Consider the following 23,029-nt stretch of genomic DNA (forward strand, 5'->3'; position numbering starts at 1 on the left):
CTAGACAGTTCAAGCATTTATATGGCTCTTTGTAAGAAAGACACTTACTCTTGCAAAGCGGATAGCAAAAAGTTTCTTGTATTTCAAATCCATAAGTAGACTGCTCATGAATAACTGGTGATACACATTTCTAGCTCCTGTCAAGAAAAATGAATGAAATATTGCATGTCACTATTTTCTATCAACATATTATGGAAACATTTACAAAAGTAAACTTTTACAGAATGAGCTAAGTGTGCATCTCGGAACAGAAGCTGCTTTAAGTCTGTCAGATGGTAGCAAAGGATGAAGAAGAATACATAAAACAAAATTCTTCAAGTGGCATTATTTATTACTCCTGCATAAGATAACACAGAGCTGTTGAATAAGAACATAAACCTTCAAATATAAGGCAAGTCAGGCAAACAAGAACAGAACTCTATTCCTCCTCAGGGTAAACATAGCATTTGGATGGCCCAGGGAGGGAAAAAAAACCCAAAACATACTATTATGAGAAGCCGGAACTGCAATAAATTTTACTAGCTGTAAGCAACTCTGCAAAATAATCAGTTTAGCTCTCTGAATTTCTAGTCTGTCTGAGCAGCATCCCAGAAAATATTATCAATACGAATGAGAATTGACAGTATGTAGCTTGGAAACATATGCATGTATGTACCATTTCTTTCCATAGGTCATTTTTAAGTCAAACACCATTATGCTATTAATGCAGAGTAGTTATGGAACAGATAATAAAGTAGAGAAATACCAATGTTGAAATAGAAATTTAAAAGTTACTCCTTGCTTATATGAAAGACATTATCCCAAAAAAACCTGTATTAAAAATGTAACAGTCCACAAAGCAGTACCTTTTAGATAAAATTTATTGTTAGGAAAAAAAAAAATAAATTTGGAGTGCCAGGAACTCATTCACACAAGATAAAGGCATTAGATAAACATAACCTAGAAGAATAATTTTCTCCATACGACATCCACTTTCCATCTTACTTCTTTTATTGCTGCTTCAAGAAGTTCCAAAACAGACCACAAAGAGATGTAACTACTCGCTAGAATACTGGTACCTCAGAACTGAAAAACAACAAAAGATACTGGAGGAGGGTAGCAATCTTCAAAATACTATCTTCATGTTTAAATAAGGAAAGGACATATATATATTGCATCATTCTCTGCCTTTTCTTTGTGCTTCTCTTTCTTACATCTGGCCTTACATGCCCTTTCACAGTACCAAATCAGACATAAAATCCATAACAGAAAAGAAATTAGCCACCTCCACTTCCTCAAAATGACAACTTTCTAGCCAATCCCATTATGTCAATTAGGCTTTAAAAAATTTAAGGGTTCTAAAATAACAGAACAGTCATTTTTCCTGAATGTTCTCAGAACGAACACTTCAGAATACATCATGAACATAAACACAAGTCCATGCAGAAAACCTCTGCCTTATCCCTTAAAATGAGGCATTTTGGTAGGTAAGCTATAGATGCTGACATCCTATAAAGCAGACAACCCCCAAATCAATGTTTACTCCATTTCCCTTAACTATCACTGCCATCTGCATATTCAAGTCAGCCTTAGTTTCAGACTACTTTGAAAAATGAGATCTAAACCCAAACCCATCTCCAAATGGTCTCCTTCTATCTTCCTTATATGTCTTCAATATATTTGGAGTGCATCACGAAGGGACAGACTATAACAAATCAAGCAATTCTATCCATAATATACCACAGCAAAAATGATCAAACATTAGCAAATACAATAAAGGGAAAACTTTTATGCATGGCATTCTTTAGTATTTTCCAGAAGTTTGAGAAAACTCACCTTTCCACAGTTTAGAATCATATAGCATCAGCTTATCCACAAGAGAAGAATTTTCACCATCTGGCCCCTCCTGTAAACCAACCTGGCACAATATTCGACGAAGACCATCTTAATGAAGAGAAATTATATGTTAGTTATAGCTTAAGAAAACCTTGTACATTATTTTGACATATTGGGATTTTCATAAGACACAGTAGAAGCCATAGGGCCCTCTTTTCCTTGACAAATGAGTAACACTGCTCATACTTTGCTGACAGAAACATAAATATTTTATACCTTGCAAGCTTCAGGCTAACCTTATGGAACATTAGGAACCTTGTGAAAATTGCCAAACACAATGATTTGTTTCAAGGTTATCAAACAAAAATGTGTTTCTTAAAAGTGCTGCTGGCTTATTAATATAAGAAATAATTATACAGCAGGCTATTTTTCCACGTTATATTTTTCCTGTTTAGAGTCCTATCAGAAGGAAAATATAATTCATACATGAAACGACTCATACACTCATAGATGAGTTTTTTGTTTACACTTCTTTGTTGCTATTAAAGCCTATCTACATATTTTTTTTCTAATGGAAAGCAGTAATTATTATATGAACATGCAAGTTATGATATGCTTGCAGAAAAGCCTGCACCTGCAACAGAACACAACACAGGAATGCTCATATTAACCATGTTCCACCTAGCTCTGCACTGCAGGTAACGTATATTAACTAACACAACTACATGAGTGACACGCGAGCCCTTATTGCTGCATGCCACTCAGCCATCTCAGCTTCCCAGGCAGAGCTGCCAGTGGATTAGCGCCAGGTGTATCATACCATGCACTGCACGGTGCAGTTCTATACAGTCTGAACTCCTATAGCAGTTTGGGGTTGGGTTTTTTTGCCTTGCAGAGTTCCATTCCAACCAGGGTTATGAAGGGTAACAAATTAAGGGGAACTACTGCATTGTTCAAATAATGACAAACACGTGTTTATTGCTGAAGAAATTACATTTGCTAAAATGGATGTGGTAGTGAAGCTTGTGATAAAGTTCCATAGTAAGGTTTTTCCCTTTATTCACTGACAAAGGTTTGACACTCATTTCACAGCAATCCTCCAACCTAACTTTTCGGCACAGCAGAAAACCCCTCCACCTGCCAACTGCTCTTTGGTCAGGGACATTTAAGTGTAACCACCAGCGTAACTCCATCAGCCCACATTACAGATGAACGGTAACAGGCTGTATAAAAGACTGAGCAGAATCTAGATGTTTGGGTGTGTTTGTCAAAAAGCTAAGGGAAACCAACTTTTTCAGAAGCGTATTTCACAAAACCAGACTGCAGAGTATACTGCAAGACTGCAACCCAAGCTGTGTAAGGCACTTCAAATAACCAAGCACGTAGGTCACAGACAAAACGTACGCATACTGCTTCCTGTCAAACATTATTTTTGCGCTTCTGAATCATAAAGGCCACTACATTTAATGAAATGAACTCTGCAGAATTTCAGAAACACTACACACACACGAACTAACATATTCAGGTGGGGTTTTTTTTGCAGTGGTAACTTAGTGCTGAAAATTAGTGACTTTGGCACCTGGCACAAATGACATGGCACAAAAATGAGCTTAAAGAACATGAGAAAGACAGCACCTGCCTACAGGTTACACTGAAAGGAAAATTCATCTCAGAAATTAAAGATCGTCATGACTCTCCCTTCTATTAATACCTATTATTTGCCAGCAACACTGGCAAATAGTTGCACAAACTGCTACCATAACTTTTCAAAAGTTTGATTTACATAACTTTAAGTAGTCTTATGTTTGTGTAAGTTAATTTTTATCTTTCAAAAAAACCAAAATGATATAGAGATCCTGTGCCTGAAATCTTGGCTACTTTTTTAACTATCAGTCTAATAAAACATACAATCTCTGAAGAAATCTTGCACCTATATAAAACATACATGCAATACTATAGCCGAGTGTGCTTTGCTAGTAATTCTTGTTAACATTTACAGATACACAGAACACAAAGTGCATTGGAGACTGTACCTACACTTCTACATATCAGTAGTTTGACACATTTTCCTTGTATTTCCCCTCATGTGCCACATCTTCACAACCTTATGATTCATCAGGACAAAGGAAGAACTCAAACACTGAGCCTTCCCATGAATATGATACCATTCATCTTGACTCCTTTGAAGAAACCTCTTTCTAAATGTCTGATTAATGCTTCGTTGGCTTCTATACTTACCCAAAAACCTCCACAGATCCTTGCATTTCCTCCGTTCTACTTAGCAAAAAATCTGAAGCAATCACTTTCATCATCATTGATCAAATTACTTCTGAATAATTTTGTTTTATCTAATCAGGTTATTTTCAGCTTACTGCATCTAGGGACTAGGTACTGAAAAATAGCTTATTGGCATACAGCATTTGACAGCGATTCTCAGCTTCTGTTCAGCAGCAACTAAACAGACAACAGCATCCGAGACTGTGAAGTAAGATTTCATATGGCAGTCAGAACTCAGAACAGCACTCCAGCAAGAGAAAATAGCATTAAGTTTGACAAGTTATTTATAGCTTTCCCTTATATATATATATATATATATAACATATCTGAAATAAGTAGACAAAATTGCTTCAGGAATTCAGTTTGCCTCACAAATGCTCCCCAAGTTATCTCAAAGAGTTCAAGTTTGCCCACCTGAATATCCAATAACACTGCCAAGCCAAGTTAGGAGCTTCAGACCAAAGCTCTGATGGGCAACAATAGATGAATGCATAACTTGTACTTTCAATGGCTTTGTCTGACGACTGGTATTTCTCTTAAAAAGAAAAGGAAAAAGGAAGTAATGTATATTTAAGTGAGGACTGCATATATTTCTGTGCAGAAACACAGCATTCCTATGATTGTTTTCAATAATTTATAATATTAATTCATATTCTAATTGCTAACGCCTCCTTAAGGAAGGAAAAAACCCAAGAAAGTCTAAACTTTGTTTGCCCTATTAATATTTGAAGGACCTTATTACGCTGTATCAACATATTTAGGCCACTTCATTTTCCACTTTTGGCCTCTTATCAACGTACACACTGATCTGCTGCATTTTACCGATAAGCAGTCCCACGTGAAACCTAAGACAGCTATGCACATTTGTTCTTCACAACATGACATGGAAATCACACAGCCCACCAAGGGAAGAAACTGATTGTCCACCGACTATTTTTAAAAATACAAATTAAACACACAGAGTTAAAACAAGAAAGCATTTCCCCTTATCTCGGTGATGGAAACCTTAATAGACATTACATGTAACAGCCGTTTCTTCTTTGCCTGCATAGGTGGCAAGTTAGAAATACTGCACAACTTTATCTTTAAAGGTGTGTTAATGTCTTCGAAATACCTTAAACAATTAAAGGCTGGTAACTCTACTTGCAGTATTTGTTTTTCAGTCGAAGCGGCATTATACATGAACTATTTATTTCATGTGATTAAGTACTGCACTGCAGTAGTTAAGAAAAATTAACCAGAAAATATTATTTCCATGTTCTTAACATGGAAGAATCTTGAAATATATAGATATTATTAATATATATATACACATCTAAATACACACGTGAAAAATGAAAGTGTATTTGTAGTTTCACACTTGGATTCAATCAGTAGCAATTTCCATAGTTGTGACTATGAAAGACACAACTTCATACTGTAGGAGAAAAACTAAAGATAGTTTAACTTCACTGATCTGAAGTGACATGCAATTCTAAAATATTACACTTGAAGTTCCTGATCAAACTTTTGTTTTCTGAAAGGAAAAGTAGCCTAGGAACTCCTTTCTAGAAAATGGTGCAAGGCTGTCCATAGTAGGAAAAAAAACCCAAAAAACAAAACCAACCAAAAAAAAAACCAGCATAAAGGTGAATTTTGAAATTTTGAAATGTCTACTGCGCATATTGTAAATAGTATCTCCAACACTGTGTATTATTAAAATATAAACAGCCATTATGGTAGCAGTATCACAAAACTTCACAGCAAAGCCTCTTTTTGCTCAAGATGAGGCAAGTATGTAGATGATATTACTTACCACTATTACTTACCACTATTACTGATTTTGCTTGATCACAGTACTGAAAGTCTCCATATCGAACAGACCTACGTCCCTTCAAATTTATAAAGGAGTAACATTACCACCAACTTCTAAACAAGAAGTTCAAATGCTGTGTTTTACATTAGCATAAACAATACAGTAAAAGTTTCAGATGCACACTGACCACTCTTTCATGTTAGTTTCCTTTTTGAAGTACCGTATATAGTTACATACTTGCATTTCCAAAATGCACCCTGTACTTTTTAAAAGAAAGTAAAATTATATCACATAAGCAGTTACCTCATATCAAGTTTTCTGTGTATAATACTGTTTTGAAGATGTAACCATCACACTTCTTTTATTTAAAATACTGAAAACTTACCTTCAGTACTAATGCATTGATGATTTTGGTAGAATTTAAGATATTTCAGACATGTCTATGCTTTTCAAAAAGTAGATATTAAAAGGTAATTGGATTTCTAAACATACATCTAAAGCACTTGGTTTATTTCAAAACATTTCCAGTCTTTCTGCACTGTCAATACATAAATTAAAATAGATAGTTGATTCAATTTATAGTGTATTATCAACAGAATAGCTTACTGAGATTTTAGATCTGGTGTGATGCCAAATCATTGTTTCAGGCATAACCTTCTCATGTCTTTTACATACATACACACATGCATATGTATATATGCATTAACATACGTATTTATAAGTAGGACAGGGATCAACAGTAAGGGAAAATCTCCAAAGCACATGATACAATATGCAGCATGTGCTCAAGTCAGCACATCTTCAGGAATCAGACAGGAATCTTTTGGTTACTGATATCACAGAAGTACAGTAGTGATAATACAAACTCAAAATCTAGGTCAGTGTTAAGTAATATACAGTGGTTATATTTCCGTTTCCACTGAGCTTCCTGAAGTACTTTAACAACCCAAAATGAAACTCTCATTGCCATTTTGGAAGAGACTTCCTCCCCCCCCAAAAGACATGAGACAACAAAACCATATAAAAGGAAGCTCATTTTCACAGCACCTGCTTAACAGCCTCACAGAACCAATAACAAAATGAAGCTGTCCCTAGAAAGTGTCCCTTTCTTAAAAAAATGCACACAAGCCACAATACAAGCACAGCTGACAGTGCTTACAGGACTGACATATTAGTTAAAATTATATTCAGCATGTAGTGATTCTGAACTCATTGTTCTTTCTAAACACTGTATGAAATGCTTTACCTCTTCCTGCAATTATCATCTGACAATTATGAAAAAAAATATTAAATTTAAAAAAATCCACAAATAGTTCCATAAGCACTGAAACAAAAGCAGTCAATAAGGGATTTTATCCCTCACTGGCTGTTGATGGTGTTGACTGGTGTTTCTTTGAGAAACATTTTGCACGCTTGGAGCACATATAGGGGCTCCTTCAACGTCAGCTCCCTGGTGCACAACAAAGGACGAGCTAAAGCTGCTGCCTGTCCTTGACAGAGGAGTGAGAGACACCCTGCTGTCTACACTCACAAGACTTACTGGAATATGGTTACACTGAAACATATATTCAATATTAGATCTGGTTTGGATTGGCCAATGAGTTAAGAAGTTTTAGAGTGGCCTGACACACAGGGCTTAGTCACGTTACCCACAGCCTTTGGGAAAACAAACTACAGTAAGTATAGTCATATATAGTAAACATTAGGGTAACTATAATTAAAAGTTCTAGCAATTAATGTACTTACATCTCTGTCTACTGTTGTTGCAAAACCAATAGCTTCTTTCTGCGTGCAGTTGACAGCCTTCTGAAGAGTATAAATAACTTGTTCATAGGTATGGACTTCATCATTAAACAACATGCAGTAGTAAGTGTCATTCTTCTCACTTCAAAGCAAGAATTGAATTTATATAATTCCAAGTAATGTAATAAAAAAAAAATAAAAGTCAACTTGTAGTTTCACCAAGTTTTCCACCAAGCAGGGAATCCAAGCCTGGGCTTCCTTTGCTATATGGAACATATCTCAGCAACTTATTTGAGAAGGACTGACCACCCCTAACTTTTATAGGAATGTGCATCTTTCCTGCAAAATTAAGTCCAAAATGACAAAAGACAATAGTCTTTTTTATTTTTAAGTCCAAAATCTTAAGACAATACTTAAGTCTAAATATTATTTTTGAACATTCGTTGATTATGAATTAATAGTTTCCTACTATGGAAAACACATTTCCTTCCAGTGCAGCTGTGCTCAATACATTCCCTCACAGCTTCTTTGAGATTTCACCGGTCTTGGCATAATTTCACCACATCTGTTTCCCCAGTATTGCTTAAAGGTCCATCAGACAACAAAGACTTGGCAGTCTCTTAAAAAATTCGAACTTCACAATCCTCAAACCCACAACTTACTACGCTTACATAGAATCAGTGCAATCTTTTGATTCCCATCATTTATTTACACAGCATTCTTACTTACACAACATAAAGTAAGATACTAACAAGATGTCACAAATGAGTCCATAACTACAATGCCGCAGTACACCTGAACATTCTGTCTGATCTGTAATAAGTGGATCACTAAAAGTACAAAATACTTTTACCATCAGAATTTCAGTAACTTTGACCATAAGAAATTAACCTGCCACTTATTTCACAGTATTGTATTTTACTAATACTTCCTTTTCAATACTAAGAAAATTAAGGTATAATAAGGACATTGTTTCATCATTGCTATGGAGAGAAGTGGGCTGTATAATCAAAAATGTAAAAAATATGAGAAAACCAAATCTACTGAAATTGTTTTAGTCCATTGTCTAGAAAAAAATCATGACAGTTTTAGGAAAGGCAGAAAAGATACTTAAAATCAGAATTTGCTTTTTCTATTGTAATTATCTGCAGGCCTTTAAAAGGTAGAAGACAAACACTATACTTACATCATTTCTAAGCCAGGCAATTCATTTTCCTTTTCCCAAGTTAATATATCTACTGCATATTTAAATGTGATGGCAAAAATATTATAAGCTCTTGCCACCATATCTTCTGGTAAGTGCACAAGAGGATCCTGGAAAATAAATATAAATAGCAATTGAGAAATTAAATGACATTCAAAGCAGAAATCGTCAAATTTGCACCTCTCTGTCAAAGACAATGTAAGCATCTTTAATGATGTCTTTCATTAAATGATTTTACATTTAAAAGTAACAGAGTCAATAATCATCCTGTTTTCCCAGTTCTTCACTGACAATCATCAAAGCAGTAATCTCACATTCAATATCTAAATGTTAACTTGCCTCTGGTCACCCACTTAAATTTTCACACACTTCTCCATTTTCATTGTTCCCACTTCTGCATACCTTCAAAGATAGTTCTTCTGAAGAGCTTTTAACCTAAGGTGTATTAAAATCTGTTTTTTCTGCGATGCCTTCAAAAACATAATTGGAAATCACTGCATCTTTTGTTCCACTTACCAGTATTAGTAAACTGCAGAATACAAATAACTATGCATCTACTGCCTTGTTTTATATGTAGCACACATTTAGAGACAGTCTTACCTATCCAAGCTTATACAACATCCAGGACACTGGGATCATGATTTATGATGCATGTCTCTTAATTGTTGTGGTATATAAATAATTAAATGCCTAAATGTAACTATGTATTTCATGATGATCTGCCCATGTCTCAGCCTTGTTCAGACAGCTGTTGCCCTTTTTTATATGGAACACGTACCCACTTGTGCCCATTCCGCACTCTCCAGGGTACCCTTCATTTGACATCTGCAACAGCCACTATAAACTCATCCTCCTCTCTCTGCCAGAGCAGAATGGCTGCTGCTGCAGGTGGGGGAACTGAGATGAAGAGGGGGAGAAAGAGGAGTGCTGCCTCAGCCTGCAAAGTCAAACTGACTACTTTTTGGAGCAGTAAATGAGAACCACCACCAACTCCCAATCAGGTAGTACAGGTACCACTGCCATTTCCTTCCAATCCGTTTCAAGGGATTTGTTTGTTAACAGAAAATATTAAAACTTCTTCTCTGAAAGGATTCTTCTTCTACTATTTCACATTTTTGGTGTTCAGAATCCCTGTTCTACAAAGCTGGAAAGGGAACACTACGTGCCCTGCCAGTCACCTAGACATATACTATACCTTGGGTCACTGACTCAACTTGTCATTTGATATTTTGAAGTATGTGTAATTGCTTGCCAATTAAAATACCTAACAGTAGCCCAATCTCTGTTTTAGGATTACCCAATACCAAATTCTGTGTTTCACTGCAGTTTATTTGTATAAAAATCGCCACAATAAACTTTTCAGAACTTAAGTCTGTGTTACCTGCAGAAGGCCCTTGACAGTCAGCAATTCACCTGTACTAAGTTTATCCACCTTCTCCCCAAGATTCTTTGGGAATATTTGGAAACTTTTCAGGAATGTTACTAACTGCCATTTCTCTTTTTTGGCTTCATTTAAAACTTTTCTAGGGTACGGAGAACTATCAGTCACCAAAAGCAAAGGCAAACCTTAAGCAGCAGCACTGCCTCTGTTCCCAGCACCTTCAACACAGACACACATCTGGGCAAGGCAGGAAACAAACTCCAATAATTCTCAAACAGTCCTTGGCCTACCCTGAACACAACACCGCAATAGATCTCAATCCCCATCGCTCACGGGGAAGAAACACAAAGCCCTAATGTTTCTGTCAGTAACACTCACTGTGTGAGTATCTTTGGACACAGAAGTAGCAGTCCACCCAAGATTTCAGAACAAGAGTTTTCTAAGGTTGCTGGCTAAGGTAAACTGGCATGTAGATCAAGTGGTGAGTCCATGCAGAAGTGCTAGCCTTAGGGCTGAAATAGTGAGAGAAGGACCACTGCGACTGCAAATACAGTTACAGTTGCTTCACTTAAACCATCACATCAGCAAAATTACTACAAAAATTTGCCTGTTTTCCCTTCAAAAAAATCTCACACAAATTAATTACATAAGAACATACACAAAGGGTTAAACCAGAAGCTCAACTAGCCACTCACACCCCCGAGATGAAGTAACAATACTAAGGGAAGAGTATAAGAAAAAGAGAATGCTCCTCTAGGTCTCCAGCAACTCAAGACGCTAATACTTCCCACACCAAAGATGGTACCTGCAATTTTAAATGGCCATTGATCATTTTTTCCCCTCCAAACATGTTAAATTTCCTTTTGAACTATATAAACTTTTAACAATGGTGCTTTGTAACAGTTAGTCCAACAGCTTGAGTTCATACTGTAATAAGTAGTATGTCTCTTTGCATTTAGCATGTCCAAGTAGTTATGCTATGAGAAATGGTGAAGATATGTTCTCTATTTACTTTCTCCATACCAAACAAGATTTTATAGACCTCTATCTTATTACATCTCCATTATGGATTTCCTGTAACAGCAAGCTATTTTGATTTAAAAAATCTGTGCACTTTACTTTGGTAAGAATCGGAACATATGTTGCACAGACAGCTTAATTTGGCTTCTTCATGCACATGATTACATACAGATTTTTTTTTCACATGGCAGACTCCCTTCACCTTTCAGAGTAAGACAGAAAAACAAAGAAACAGAACTAAAGCTGCAGAGGCGACCGAGAGCATACAAATGGAGATATAGCCTTCAAGTGGAAAATGTCATTCTAAAGAACTCCTTAAGTTCGACGTTAACTTTGTCTAACATAGTGTGGTTCAAATATTACTACTAAATTTCTTCCCATCTCCCATGCATGGTATACAAGACCAAAAATAACCTCATATGAATGATTTATACATATATACACACACACACAGATAACAGTGTTTTGAAACATGCCGCCTCAATCGTTACTACCTCTTCTTCTGCAGTCTCTGAAGTGTTAAGTTCATGCTTTTGACAGTAAGGACCTTCCTTCCAAGCTTCTGTATCACCACAGTCACAGAAACCTCCTCCACCTGATGTTGTCATCTGAAATTATTTTTAAAAATGAACCAACAGTTCATCTGAATATTCATATACATACATGCAAATTCAGAAATAAGTCGTTATAGCTGAACTACAAAAGCATGTTCTAACCAGTACCCTGTTAAAATAGCACAGTGAAACCATGTCTGCACTTCCATGACAGCTGAAAGCTCATCTACTTCATCAGCCTGCATGTGCCAAAAGAAAAGGAAAAAAACCGCCAACCTTCAAACACCCACATTCTGCCCCACCTGAAGGCTGTGGGTTTTTCCTGGTTTTCAGTTTTTCAGAATCTATTACTTGCAAAGCCATCTGTACTATCTCAGATTCTCACATTTCTAATCTGAACAAAGCTAAACTGTTTCATATAGGACTATTACACAGAGAGAAAAAGATACCTTGTTTACAGTAGAAGGAATTTACAGGCAACACTTAAATTGTTTACGTAAGTCTTACTAATCACAGAGAAAAGTATTGGAAAACTGTTATATTTACACTGTTTTAATAAAATTTATTCTACAGCTAAGACCAATTTAGTCAAGTGTAATGATACTCTTTTTGAACCACAACTATTAGCTGATCCATAGAATTCTTTCACCTATTTTTGGCATATAGATCCATTCTGTACATACTGTAGGAAGTACCTGTATCAACAAAATTACACTTCTGGACATCACCTAGACTTGTTAATTCACTAAGCTTGCCAACTAAAACCTACATACAAGTATAATGATATCAGCAAATTGGGTTGGCTTTCTTGTGGCAAGTTGTTGTGTTTGGGGTTCCCCGCCCCCCCCCCCCCCCCCCCCCCCCAAAAAAAAAAATCTTAGTGGTCACTATAACCATGCAGTGATCGGATTTACATTAACAGCAGTGCAGTATTGTCAAACACAGATTTACAGAAAGGCTGCACTGGTAATTTTCACTTAGCTTCTTAGTTTAAAAACACACCAAGGCCCCCTTGGTTTTGTTTGCAGGGATTTTTTAACTAATCTGTACTACTAATAACAGTATATTACTAAAAACCAGCATCTACAGTTTTATTTTCTGTTTTAACTTTATGTTTAAAAACAAGCAAAAATCCTGCTATTGTACAGAATTTGATAATTCAGCTGTTTAAATGAAGCAAATTGTAAATAAAAATGGTTTCTTAATTAAGGATTTTAATATTTTTTGAAATCAAACATCAAGGTCAAAGCAAGTAAAAAAGCAGCTCTAATGCTGTAAAATTCACTAAAGGGCACATGCTAAAAATAACATACATTTGTAAACTTAACTCTTGCGCACAGAATTTAATTGCTTAATATTTCAGAAGTGTTAAGTTTCAGAATGTACACAGATCAAAACACTCAAGTACTTGTGAGATTATTTCAGACATAATTCAAACCTTGTGTTCATCCAACATTTTAAAATTATGTATACATTCTTAAACGTTAAACAAGGAGTTTCATACACATACAAAATTATAAATGACTACACCCTATATTCCAGCAGTATTACTAACCCTGTATCGGTGCTCTCTATGAATGCTTCCAAGAAAGCACTCCATGCATAACACGCAAGTTGGGTCAACCGCACAGTCTCTGAAAACAGCAACAAAACACACACAGAAAAAGAAAAAGGGAAGCATTAAACAAGTAGTTTTTCCTTTAATTACACATTTTACAGCAGGTAATTTTCAAATATCACCAATATGAACCTTATGACTAATATATACATTCTTCTGAAAGACAAAAGGGATGGCTTCCAAGGAAAGGGAAACAAATGAAGGAGAAAAAAAATTTTATAACAGAGGAGGCTTTAAAATATTGTCTGGGTAGCATGTATATTTGGGCAATATAGCCATTGCCTTCAAGAGATGAGAGAAGTATATAAGCAAGTAAACAGATGAATTATAGAACACAGTACGGACAGGTAAACGGTATAAACTCAAGCAAGTTCTCTCAAGTACAGCATTAACAATCTACAGTCTCAAGCAATCAGAGAAGACATCTTTTTCACTGAACACTGGGAAGAAAAACAGCACACAACAGATTAGATCAAACCTCTGCTTCTAAGTTTAGCCCTACAAGCTCACTGAAGAGGTCCAAGATCACAATGTTGTCAACCAGGAGATAAGAGACCGTAATAAGGTCCTGTCTACAAGCACTGCTATATTAGAGAGAAGTAATATTTCTCTCAAAAGGGGCTAAACAAATGAATGAGAGGATTATGATTTACATTAAGTGTCTCCCTGAGAAATACTGAAAACACATGAACTTGTGTAATGCAACTGACTTCAAGGCACCTCCAGATTAAAGGAGCCAGGTTTTGCAATGTAAAAATAACTACCAAGAGAATGAATGCCTTATGATGGTTATTATTAAAACAAGAATTCAGAGAAAGAACTTTGTCCAAAACAAAATACCAGCAATCTTATGAAATATTATTACCAAGAATTCTCTTAATTTCATTTCAGCAAATAAATTAAATCAGGTGATCACTGAAAGGTAATCTGGCAATCATGCCTAACTATGCATAAAGTACCATTTTCACATTCGTTTTCTCCACAGGAGCCATTAAAGGTGAAAATGGCAAAGCAAACTTATACAAAGCTCTTCTGTTTCAGAATAATTTATGTTCATGGTATTTCTTTTATTTTAATTATTAAAAAAATCAAAACCACATGTTGCAACAATATGCCTACAGGATTGGGTAGATCAGTTCTACAATATTGGGTATCGATTCTTCAGAGCTCTAAATGTGTGGCAATGTACTTACAAACCCAGTACCATCTGCCAAGAAGTAAGAGTGCTTATACCTAAACCAGAGGCAAACCTTTTAAGTTTCACAACTGGACAGAAAAGCTACTGCTTTTAATGTATGTCATGGACTCAGAAAACAATTACTTTCTGTATCCCACAAAAGTTTAATTTAAACTCTCATTATTCTTCATTATCAGCTATAAGTCAAAAAAAATTATTAACACACAACAGGAAATATTAATGGGTTTATAGCTACGTTCAATACCTAATCAAAAGATGAGAGACTCCATCTTCACAGCAGCAACAGCAAAAAATATTTTGTATTCACTGCTGATCCTGACTTGAGCTGAAGATTGGACAAGATGGCCTACCAAGGCATCCTTTCTAATCTTAATGACATTATGATTATATTGCTGCGTTCAAATAATTTTTTCTACTGAAAGAAAGACCCTGAGTATGAACAGTACATTCATTCTCTAAATCCTACACCAATGGATTGCATTTTTCTATGTTTTCATCATAACTGACAGTATTTGCAAGGATATACTTTAGATACTGGGTTGTTTCTCTTGAAAAATCAAGCATTCAGTACAAACTAACAGAAGTCCCACAGTTTTCATTAGTCCATTTGAAGAGTATTTGATCATTAACACATTACTTCTAGGCTACAATGCGATTTGACTTAAAACACTAGTTCTGCGGTTTGGTTTTTTAGGACCAGATTTCACGGAAATCCTTTTTATAGCCTCTGATATTCTTCAGTCTCCCTACACAGATCTCTCCACTTTTTCACAGGTATGAAGGAAGACCCTAAGAACACCTGAGAGGAAATGGAGTTTTCTTAGTGGTTGAAAGTATCTAAAGTACCCATCAGTTTAATCCCATCCACCTCCAAATAACATGTCTCAAAATATTTGCAAAACTACCTATTCTAACTGATCGTTGAAATAGAAATGCAGAAAAGGCAGCTTGCTGAGTTAAGTGTCTCAAGTCCGCCCTGAATCAGAACTTCAGTAAGGCCAATAAAGTACCATCTTTCCAGAAAAGGAGAGATCTAGACAGTAAATTCTTCTATAATCATCCTCTCCTTGTAAATGAAGGAGATGGAAAACCAGAAAAATAAACCCTCAGAATAAGACAGATGTTCCCTCCCCCCATCACCCCACCAAGTGTTCAAGTGTCCAAGAGAGTGGTAGGAACCACACAAAACAAGAAGAATCTGTGTGAGAGAGAGTACAAACTCAACTACAGATGGTTCAGGAACGAGAACATGATGAGTATACAGCTAGCTAACACACTAGCTTAAAACTGCAGATTTTTTAAATACTTGTAATTGGTTAGTAATTTCCTGTCCTCTTTCAGGTAAAAAGGTATTTTCAGAGAGATCTAGAGATAAAGGTAGGGAAGGAACAAGAAGCTGGTACGCCTGTTTTAGCATTCAATAGACTGGTTTATCAGGTCATGGGAAGAGGTCTAATATACAGGAATAACAGCTGGTATTAAACACCTGCGTTACACATGCATACATCTGACCACCTACTTCTGATTAATGCCCTTAAATCACACAGTTCACCCCCCATTTTCTTTATCTTTTCTTTTGTGCAGAAAACACTCTACATTATAGTAATTAATATTTTTTCATTTACAAATCCATAGCACGTTAATTTTGCCCTGGCCCCACCTGTCATGAAATACTGCAAGATTACTTTAAAAATACATTTGGGTATTAACTTTTCATTAGGCCAGAATATTCTTATCAAAAACTGTTCATGACTTCAGATTATAAATACTTCACAATGCTAAAGTTGAACTACCTGCAAGAATATGTCGGCTCTCCCACTTTAAAAACACGGCCACAAAGATGGGAAGGTTTGTTCGCTTGCTCAAGCTTTGGAAAACCAAATGCAGGATCTTCGCCACAAAGATACCATTCCATCGGTCCCAGCAAAACGTGTTGTGCCAGCATGTCTTCTCTCTGTGGGGCAGGGTTAGGACCCCTGCAGTAAATTTTTGGTACATAATAGGCCAGATGCTGGTATACTTCCTTCTGAAGGTCATTTGCTTGCAGCCATTTCTTTTAAATTAAAAGGAATAAGAACACAAATTGATCATTAATAAAAATACCAAACATAGTTCTAACCATCAAGATGAATTTTTTTATTGCTAAATCAAAAATCTGAAATGGTATTGCAAAACTAGAAAGCCATGCTTCCTTCTAAGTGCTAAATCTAGACAATCTCAGAAGAAAGACATTCAGAATGGAATAATTTGATAATCTGCTTGCAAATTTTATCCTTTTGACACACAAAATGCTTTTCAAAACCACAAGATTTGAAAGACCATATTTTTAAAAAATTTCCTCCAGGATGCATGACAAGTGAAATATCCCAACATTAGCTGTGACTTTTAGGATAAGCCCTAGATTGTGCTGATTGCATTTCTCTGGAGTGCAGGCTGATGCTGCCAGCTGGGGACACAGAGCAGCACCAAAAAACTGGAGTTGGCAAGGAACAGGCAAAGACAAAAAGTACAAGAATGGCAAACACAGCATTAGGTAACAGTCCTCCTCTCATTTAATTTCAACAAATTACTTATGAAAGGGGGGGGGGGGGATCTCCCACCACCAAAATAACTTCTCTGAATTGCTATTTCAAGTGTGGTGTTAGATCCATGAATTCTTGTATAAAGTTTGCATGCCAGGGCTTTGGTAGCAGGGGGATACAAGGGTGGCTTCTGTGAGAAGTTGCTTCCCCTGTGTCTGATAAAGCCAACGCCAGCCAGCTCCGACAGACCTACAGCTGGCCAAGGCTGGTAGCACCTCTGGGATAACGTATTTAAGGAGTAAAAAAAACCAAACAACTGAGCAACTGCAGCCAGGACTGAGAATATGCAAGAGCAACCGCTCTGCAGCCCCCCAGGTCGGTGCAGGACGGGGGGCAGGAGGGGCTCCAGGCACCGGCGCAGAGATGCCCCGGCAGCCCGCGGTGGAGCCCACGGTGGGGCAGGCTGTGCCCTCAGCCCATGGAGGTCAGCGGGAGCAGATCCCCACCTGCAGCCGGGGAGGACCCCACGCCAGGGCAGGGGGTGCCCAAAGGAGGCTGCGACCCCGTGGGAAGCCCACGCTGGAGCAGGCTCCTGGCAGGACCCGTGGCCCCATGGAGAGAGGAGCCCAGGCTGGAGCAGGGTTGCTGGCAGGGCTTGTGACCCTGCAGGGACCCACGCTGGAGCGGTCTGCTCCTGAAGGACGGCACCCCGCGGGAGGGACCCACGTGGGGCAGTTTGTGAAGAACCGTGGCCCCTGGGAAGGACCCATGTAGGAGAAGTTCATGGAGGACTGTCTCCTGGGGGAGGGACCCCAGGCTGGAGCAGGGGCAGAGTGTGAGGACCCTCCCCCTGAGGAGGAAGGTGCAGCAGAGACAGCGTGTGATGAACTGACTGCAGCCCCTGCTCTCCATCCCTCTGCACCGCCGGAGGGGACGTAGAGAATTCAGGAGTAAACCTGGGCATGGAAAGGAGGGAGGGGTGGGGGGAAGGTGTTTTTAAGATTCAGTTTTATTTCTTATTATCCTACACTGATTTGATTGGTAATAAATGAAACCAATTTTCCCCAAGTCATGTTTGTCTTGCCTGCGACAGTAATCACTGCATGATCTCCCTGTCCTCATCTCAACCCACGAGCCTTTGAATATATGTTCTCTCCCCTGCCCAGCTAAGGTGAGGAGCAATAAAGCAGCTTTTGGTGGGCACCTGGTGTCCAGCCACGGTCAACCCACCACAATTCTCTTAATCAGTTGTAAAAAACAATGTTGACAGAGCATTTAAAAGCCAAACCACTGTACCTGCTATAAGCCACTGAAAAACTCACAGCTCTTTCTAGGTTTCTTTTTTTCCCCTTGTATACATACACAAAGTAAAAAAAATAATCCCCTAGGACAACATTTGTTTTATTTCTGCCTTGTGGATTACAATTTTATAAAGATTTAAACTGTAAATTAAGGCTGCAAGGTTTTTATAATAAACAAACAGGAGCAAGCGCGTACTGCAAGCATGCACTGATTAAATCCTGCGTTACATAAACAGCCTTAGTATGCCGTTTCTCACTCTAAGTATGACAACCAGATACCCTCTGGCAACTTCAAAGAATTTAGAATCAACCTAAAACTGTACATGAAAACCAAGAATTAATTATACCAAAATAAATGCGTTTGGTAACCAAATCTTAAAGCTTGATTTACTCTGAATTATTTATGACTTACTCTAAAGAACTTGTTTGAGGCAACACAGTTGTAGTAAGTTCTTCAGGATACAGACATAGAGTCAGCAGAGTATTTGTACCATTTAAGAACTGCTGCATTTTTGCCCTTTTTAAAAATACATCATAGTATTTTCATTTTCTAGACTACGTTTTCTAAAGCAGAACTTCATATTAAATAACCCTTATTTGTCAGTACAGCTCTTTGTAAATAATATGCTTTCTTCACTTCTCTTTTGCTAAATTTGACTTCTTAAAATCATAATCAATACACTCAATCTTTCTGTATTTATCTAGCTTTGATAGTCAAAGCCCAGATTTTTTCCAAGAAAGTCCATGGGAAAAGGTTGCCAAAAAGCCTTATCCAACAATCAAGAAACATATAGATAATCTCACCATTCCCACCAGGACTCAAAAAGTACCACACAAAAATGAAAAAAGTAAAGTTTTCATTACTAAGAATTTGATTTGGTTTTTCTTTCTAGTTCATTAATCTTTTCCTCTCCTTTCCAATTAGTAAATGAATTTTTAGATTATTTTCTAGGGCATATATTAGTTACTATGCCTGCATTTTTCTCAGCAAAATACCTTTAATTTCAGCCTTTTGATTCAGCAATACATTAGTAATTTCTATCTAGAAAATACACAGTGCATATTAGCTATGCTACAAGCTCAGACAAATACCTAACCAGAGAAAATTCTTGTTCCTCGAGTAAATGGCTTTCCCATCCCCAAAATCCTGGGAGTACTTGCCTGAAAGTTAGGTGTGGCAACACTGAACATCATCACACCTACAACTCTTTGCAGAGCCAGTTCTATACACAAAACTGTGCATATAGTTTTGAAAATCAGATCCTGGCTAAAAGAGTATCAGAAGGAAGTACAACCTACTAGGACACAGAAACAGATGTCACTCCAAGAGCTATCAGAAAAGCACTAAGTACTGTTACGCATGTCAAATTTTTACTAGATATATATAAATATGCAAACATATGTTGTGCTGCCTTTCTAAATCACTACCTGGGAGGCACTGAACTCCAGCAAAACTACTCAAAACTTTGGAATTTGTTCTGTAAAAAAAACATTTTGTATTTAGGCAGGTCTTCAATTAGTATTTGTCTATCATCTAACCTGAAGTCATATGTAAGAAAATCTAATGTTTAGCTCTCCCAGGAGAGGTTTTTATTAAAAAGGGAAGTGTATGCCTCTTCACTTCCTCCTCCCTCAGACTTACTCTCCTGCAGCAATTTTTGACTGCCCTGGGAAAAAAACCAAAGAAACCCCAACAAAACAAAACCAAAAACATCAACAGAAAATTGATCAAACAACATTTTATGTAAGTAAATATCTAACGGGCCATCAGGGTTTCTAACAAATCCACATCTAAGAGATACTAGAACAAAATATATAATACAAATAAGCCATAAAAGAACACAGTTTACTGTTTCAAAAGCTAAAAGGTAGAATTTATGTTTTTCTTAGCTACACAAATAGATACTTGTATTTGAGCAACGTAGGCTCATGTTCTGTTACAGATAATTTATTCTTTTGATCGCTGTTCTTTGGCAGTTTATCGTTAAGTTGTTGCAATGAGAAACTGAAGCATAAATTGCTGTAACTATATCTTTGGACTGGCACTTGTTTTGTTAATATTGTGCTATCAACAAAGTAATGCTATAGGCAAAGGAAGGAGAAAAAAACCGCTAAAACCCAAGTATGTTGTTTACATATACAATCAGGCAGTGCCAGCAGCATTTAGCTGATAGTGCACTGTAGATTTGAGTGATAGATTTCAGAATTGTAAAAATGAGAAAGAACTGACTAAAGTTAAAGTTGTACCTATAGTGAATTCCTAAATGTGTTCCACTTGGAGCACGTTTGCCTGGGGGCTACCTACAGTGTGACCCCAAAAAAACCCCACATTTGTTACTCAGGCAGACAAGGTAGTCTGGGCTGTTTGGACTACTTTATGAAGTGTTTGGTGGAATTACTGGGTTTGCTGTTGAGGGGGAGGGAAGACTAATCCTGGAGCTAAACTAGCTATGACATAGCTAACTATGCACATTTGCCCATCTAATCATACCTTCGACTGCACTGTAGATACACCAGCACAATCTGAGAATTATGTGAATTACAACATTGTCTTATTTTCTTTTGGAAAGCAGACAATATAATTCTCATCAACACACACACAGCCAGCTCTTTCAGGTCTTACCCTACAGATACACACACAAGCAGTCCCAGGTGCTGTCTCAGTATTTTAATGTATAAATCCAGTTCCTTAAAGGCACAAGCGTCTATGAGATGTGGCATTTATGCCAGAAATAAAAATTTATCTGAAAACTTTACCCTCAAGACTTCAGTTCCCTTAAAACTACTCTTCATAAAAGCAGGAAAAGTATATAAGCAAAAGTAGATTGCTCCAAATATTACATTGATTTTACCAATGTTTCCTCTACAAACGTCCCATTCCAATAGTCCTGGGCTTAACTAGTGCAAGCTTTTGCTAGAACTGCATCTTAAATACTGGGAAGAACAGAAGAACCCTGCAATGAAACTTCAGCACTACCGAGCATATTTGGGGTCACGCATCCACCTAAACCAGCATCCACCTAAACCAGCGAGGGGATGGGGGGTCTTCTCTGGACGAGGAGATGCGAAAGGCAGCAGGCGAGGCCGGAGAACCGAGCCCGGCTCTCTGGAGGAGGCGAGGAAGCAGCAGAGGACGGAGCGAACACACCGAGCCGCGGCCCCGCTGCCCCCGCCGAGCCCCCGAGCGGCGGGGAGGCGCGGCCGCCCCGGGCAGGCGGTGACCGCGTCCCGGCGGCGTGCGGGGAGCCACCTGCGCCAGCCGGAACAACAGGAAAAGCCGGCTGCTCGCTGCCATCCATTTCGGCTACCGCAACAGCGACGCCGGCGACAACAGCGGGCTACGGCCGGGCACCGGCGCCCGCTGCCGCCCAGGGGTGCCCCTGCGGCCGGCCCGGGCGGCGACACCCCCTCACGGACAGCCTGCCCGCCCCCCCGCCCCGGCCGCAGCCTGGTCCCGGGCCCAGGAACGGCCCCCGGCCCTCCCGGCCCCGCCGCCGGCCGGGGAGGCCGGTGCCGCCCGCCGGCCTCGCGAGCCCCCGCTCCGTCCCCGCCCCGAGCTCTTCTCGCCCTTCCGCCCCGGGCCCGTCGCCTCACCACGGCGATCTCCTCGGCGGAGCACTCCAGCAGGCTCTTGTCAATAGCCTGCACCTCCGCCTCCAAGTCCGCCGCCATCTTCTCTCCGCCCCCCGCGCCGCCGCCGCCGCCGAGGCAAGGACGCCCGGAACCGGGCCCGGCCGGCCGCTCAGCCCGGGGAACCCACTTCCGGCCCGCCCCCGCCCGTCTCGTCACCGCTCGCAGGGCACTCTGGGAGTTGTGGTCTGCACGCCGCCGCCCTCTCGCCGTCCTTCGCCCTTCCCGCCTCCTTCGGCGTGAGGGGATGCCCGGGACCGGGGCATCTCCGGCCTCGCCGCTAAAGCCGGGCCCGTGAGGGCGGGGGGGCTCCGGGACCGCCCGGGGGGCCCCGGCACCCGGCGTGGGTGGGAAGGAAAAAAACCTGAACGACGTGAATCGGGCAACTACAGCTTTAGGGCAAATGTTACAAAGGGGAGAGGGTATAAACGCTGTTGCTCTGCCGCCCTCCACCCCCACTTCCCACAGGGGCCGTGTGCCGCTCAAGCTGTAGCACAGTAGCAGCTCAGCCTGGCCTATCCCAGTAGAGCTCCAGGTTTGCAGCTCCAGGAGAACCTCACCACCAACAAAGCCAGCAAACGATGATCCTCAGTAACCCTGCTCCATTTAGTTCATGCAGGCTCTGTTTCTTACAGTGTCTTCTCAAAAACCTGTTGTGCCACTGTTGTACCCAGGGGCTGCTCTGCCCGTTGGCACTGCACCGTTGCAATGACAGCTGGGCCGCCCAAGCGCCTGCTGGGCTTTGTACCACACCTTCCTTTGCCTGCTGGAAATTTCTGTGTGGACTCAAGCATCATGCATGAACTAAATATTATTTCCACCTCGCACCCTCTGTCGGTCTTCACAGAGATAAGGACCCACCCTACAGGAGCCTACCCCAGCAAATCCTGCTGAGGAAGAAGTCTCTGCTCCAGACAATTTACACTCCCAAGTCTAGGCGGTGCATGGGAGGGGAATAAACAGGCAGGAAA

At 39.2% G+C, this 23,029-nt stretch overlaps 1 protein-coding gene across 2 annotated transcripts in view; it reads right to left on the reverse strand.

Moving 5' to 3' along the window:
- Window positions 1-22,153, reverse strand: part of UBR2 (ubiquitin protein ligase E3 component n-recognin 2) — a 60,016-nt gene extending 37,863 nt beyond the window's left edge. For both annotated transcript variants that reach the window (XM_037405295.1, XM_037405296.1), the window contains exons 1-10: window positions 22,023-22,153; window positions 16,399-16,658; window positions 13,345-13,423; window positions 11,730-11,843; window positions 8,817-8,944; window positions 7,634-7,772; window positions 5,901-5,963; window positions 4,507-4,627; window positions 1,816-1,923; window positions 49-137 (exon numbers count right to left, since the gene is read on the reverse strand). In XM_037405295.1, coding sequence (XP_037261192.1) covers window positions 49-137; window positions 1,816-1,923; window positions 4,507-4,627; window positions 5,901-5,963; window positions 7,634-7,772; window positions 8,817-8,944; window positions 11,730-11,843; window positions 13,345-13,423; window positions 16,399-16,658; window positions 22,023-22,100 — 1,179 coding nt within the window. In that variant the 5' untranslated portion in view covers window positions 22,101-22,153. The remainder of the gene's footprint in view (window positions 1-48; window positions 138-1,815; window positions 1,924-4,506; window positions 4,628-5,900; window positions 5,964-7,633; window positions 7,773-8,816; window positions 8,945-11,729; window positions 11,844-13,344; window positions 13,424-16,398; window positions 16,659-22,022) is intronic.
- Between the last annotated feature and the right edge of the window lie 876 nt (window positions 22,154-23,029).

Source organism: Falco rusticolus, chromosome 12 (genome assembly GCF_015220075.1).
Source record: "Falco rusticolus isolate bFalRus1 chromosome 12, bFalRus1.pri, whole genome shotgun sequence".
Lineage (NCBI taxonomy): Eukaryota > Metazoa > Chordata > Aves > Falconiformes > Falconidae > Falco > Falco rusticolus.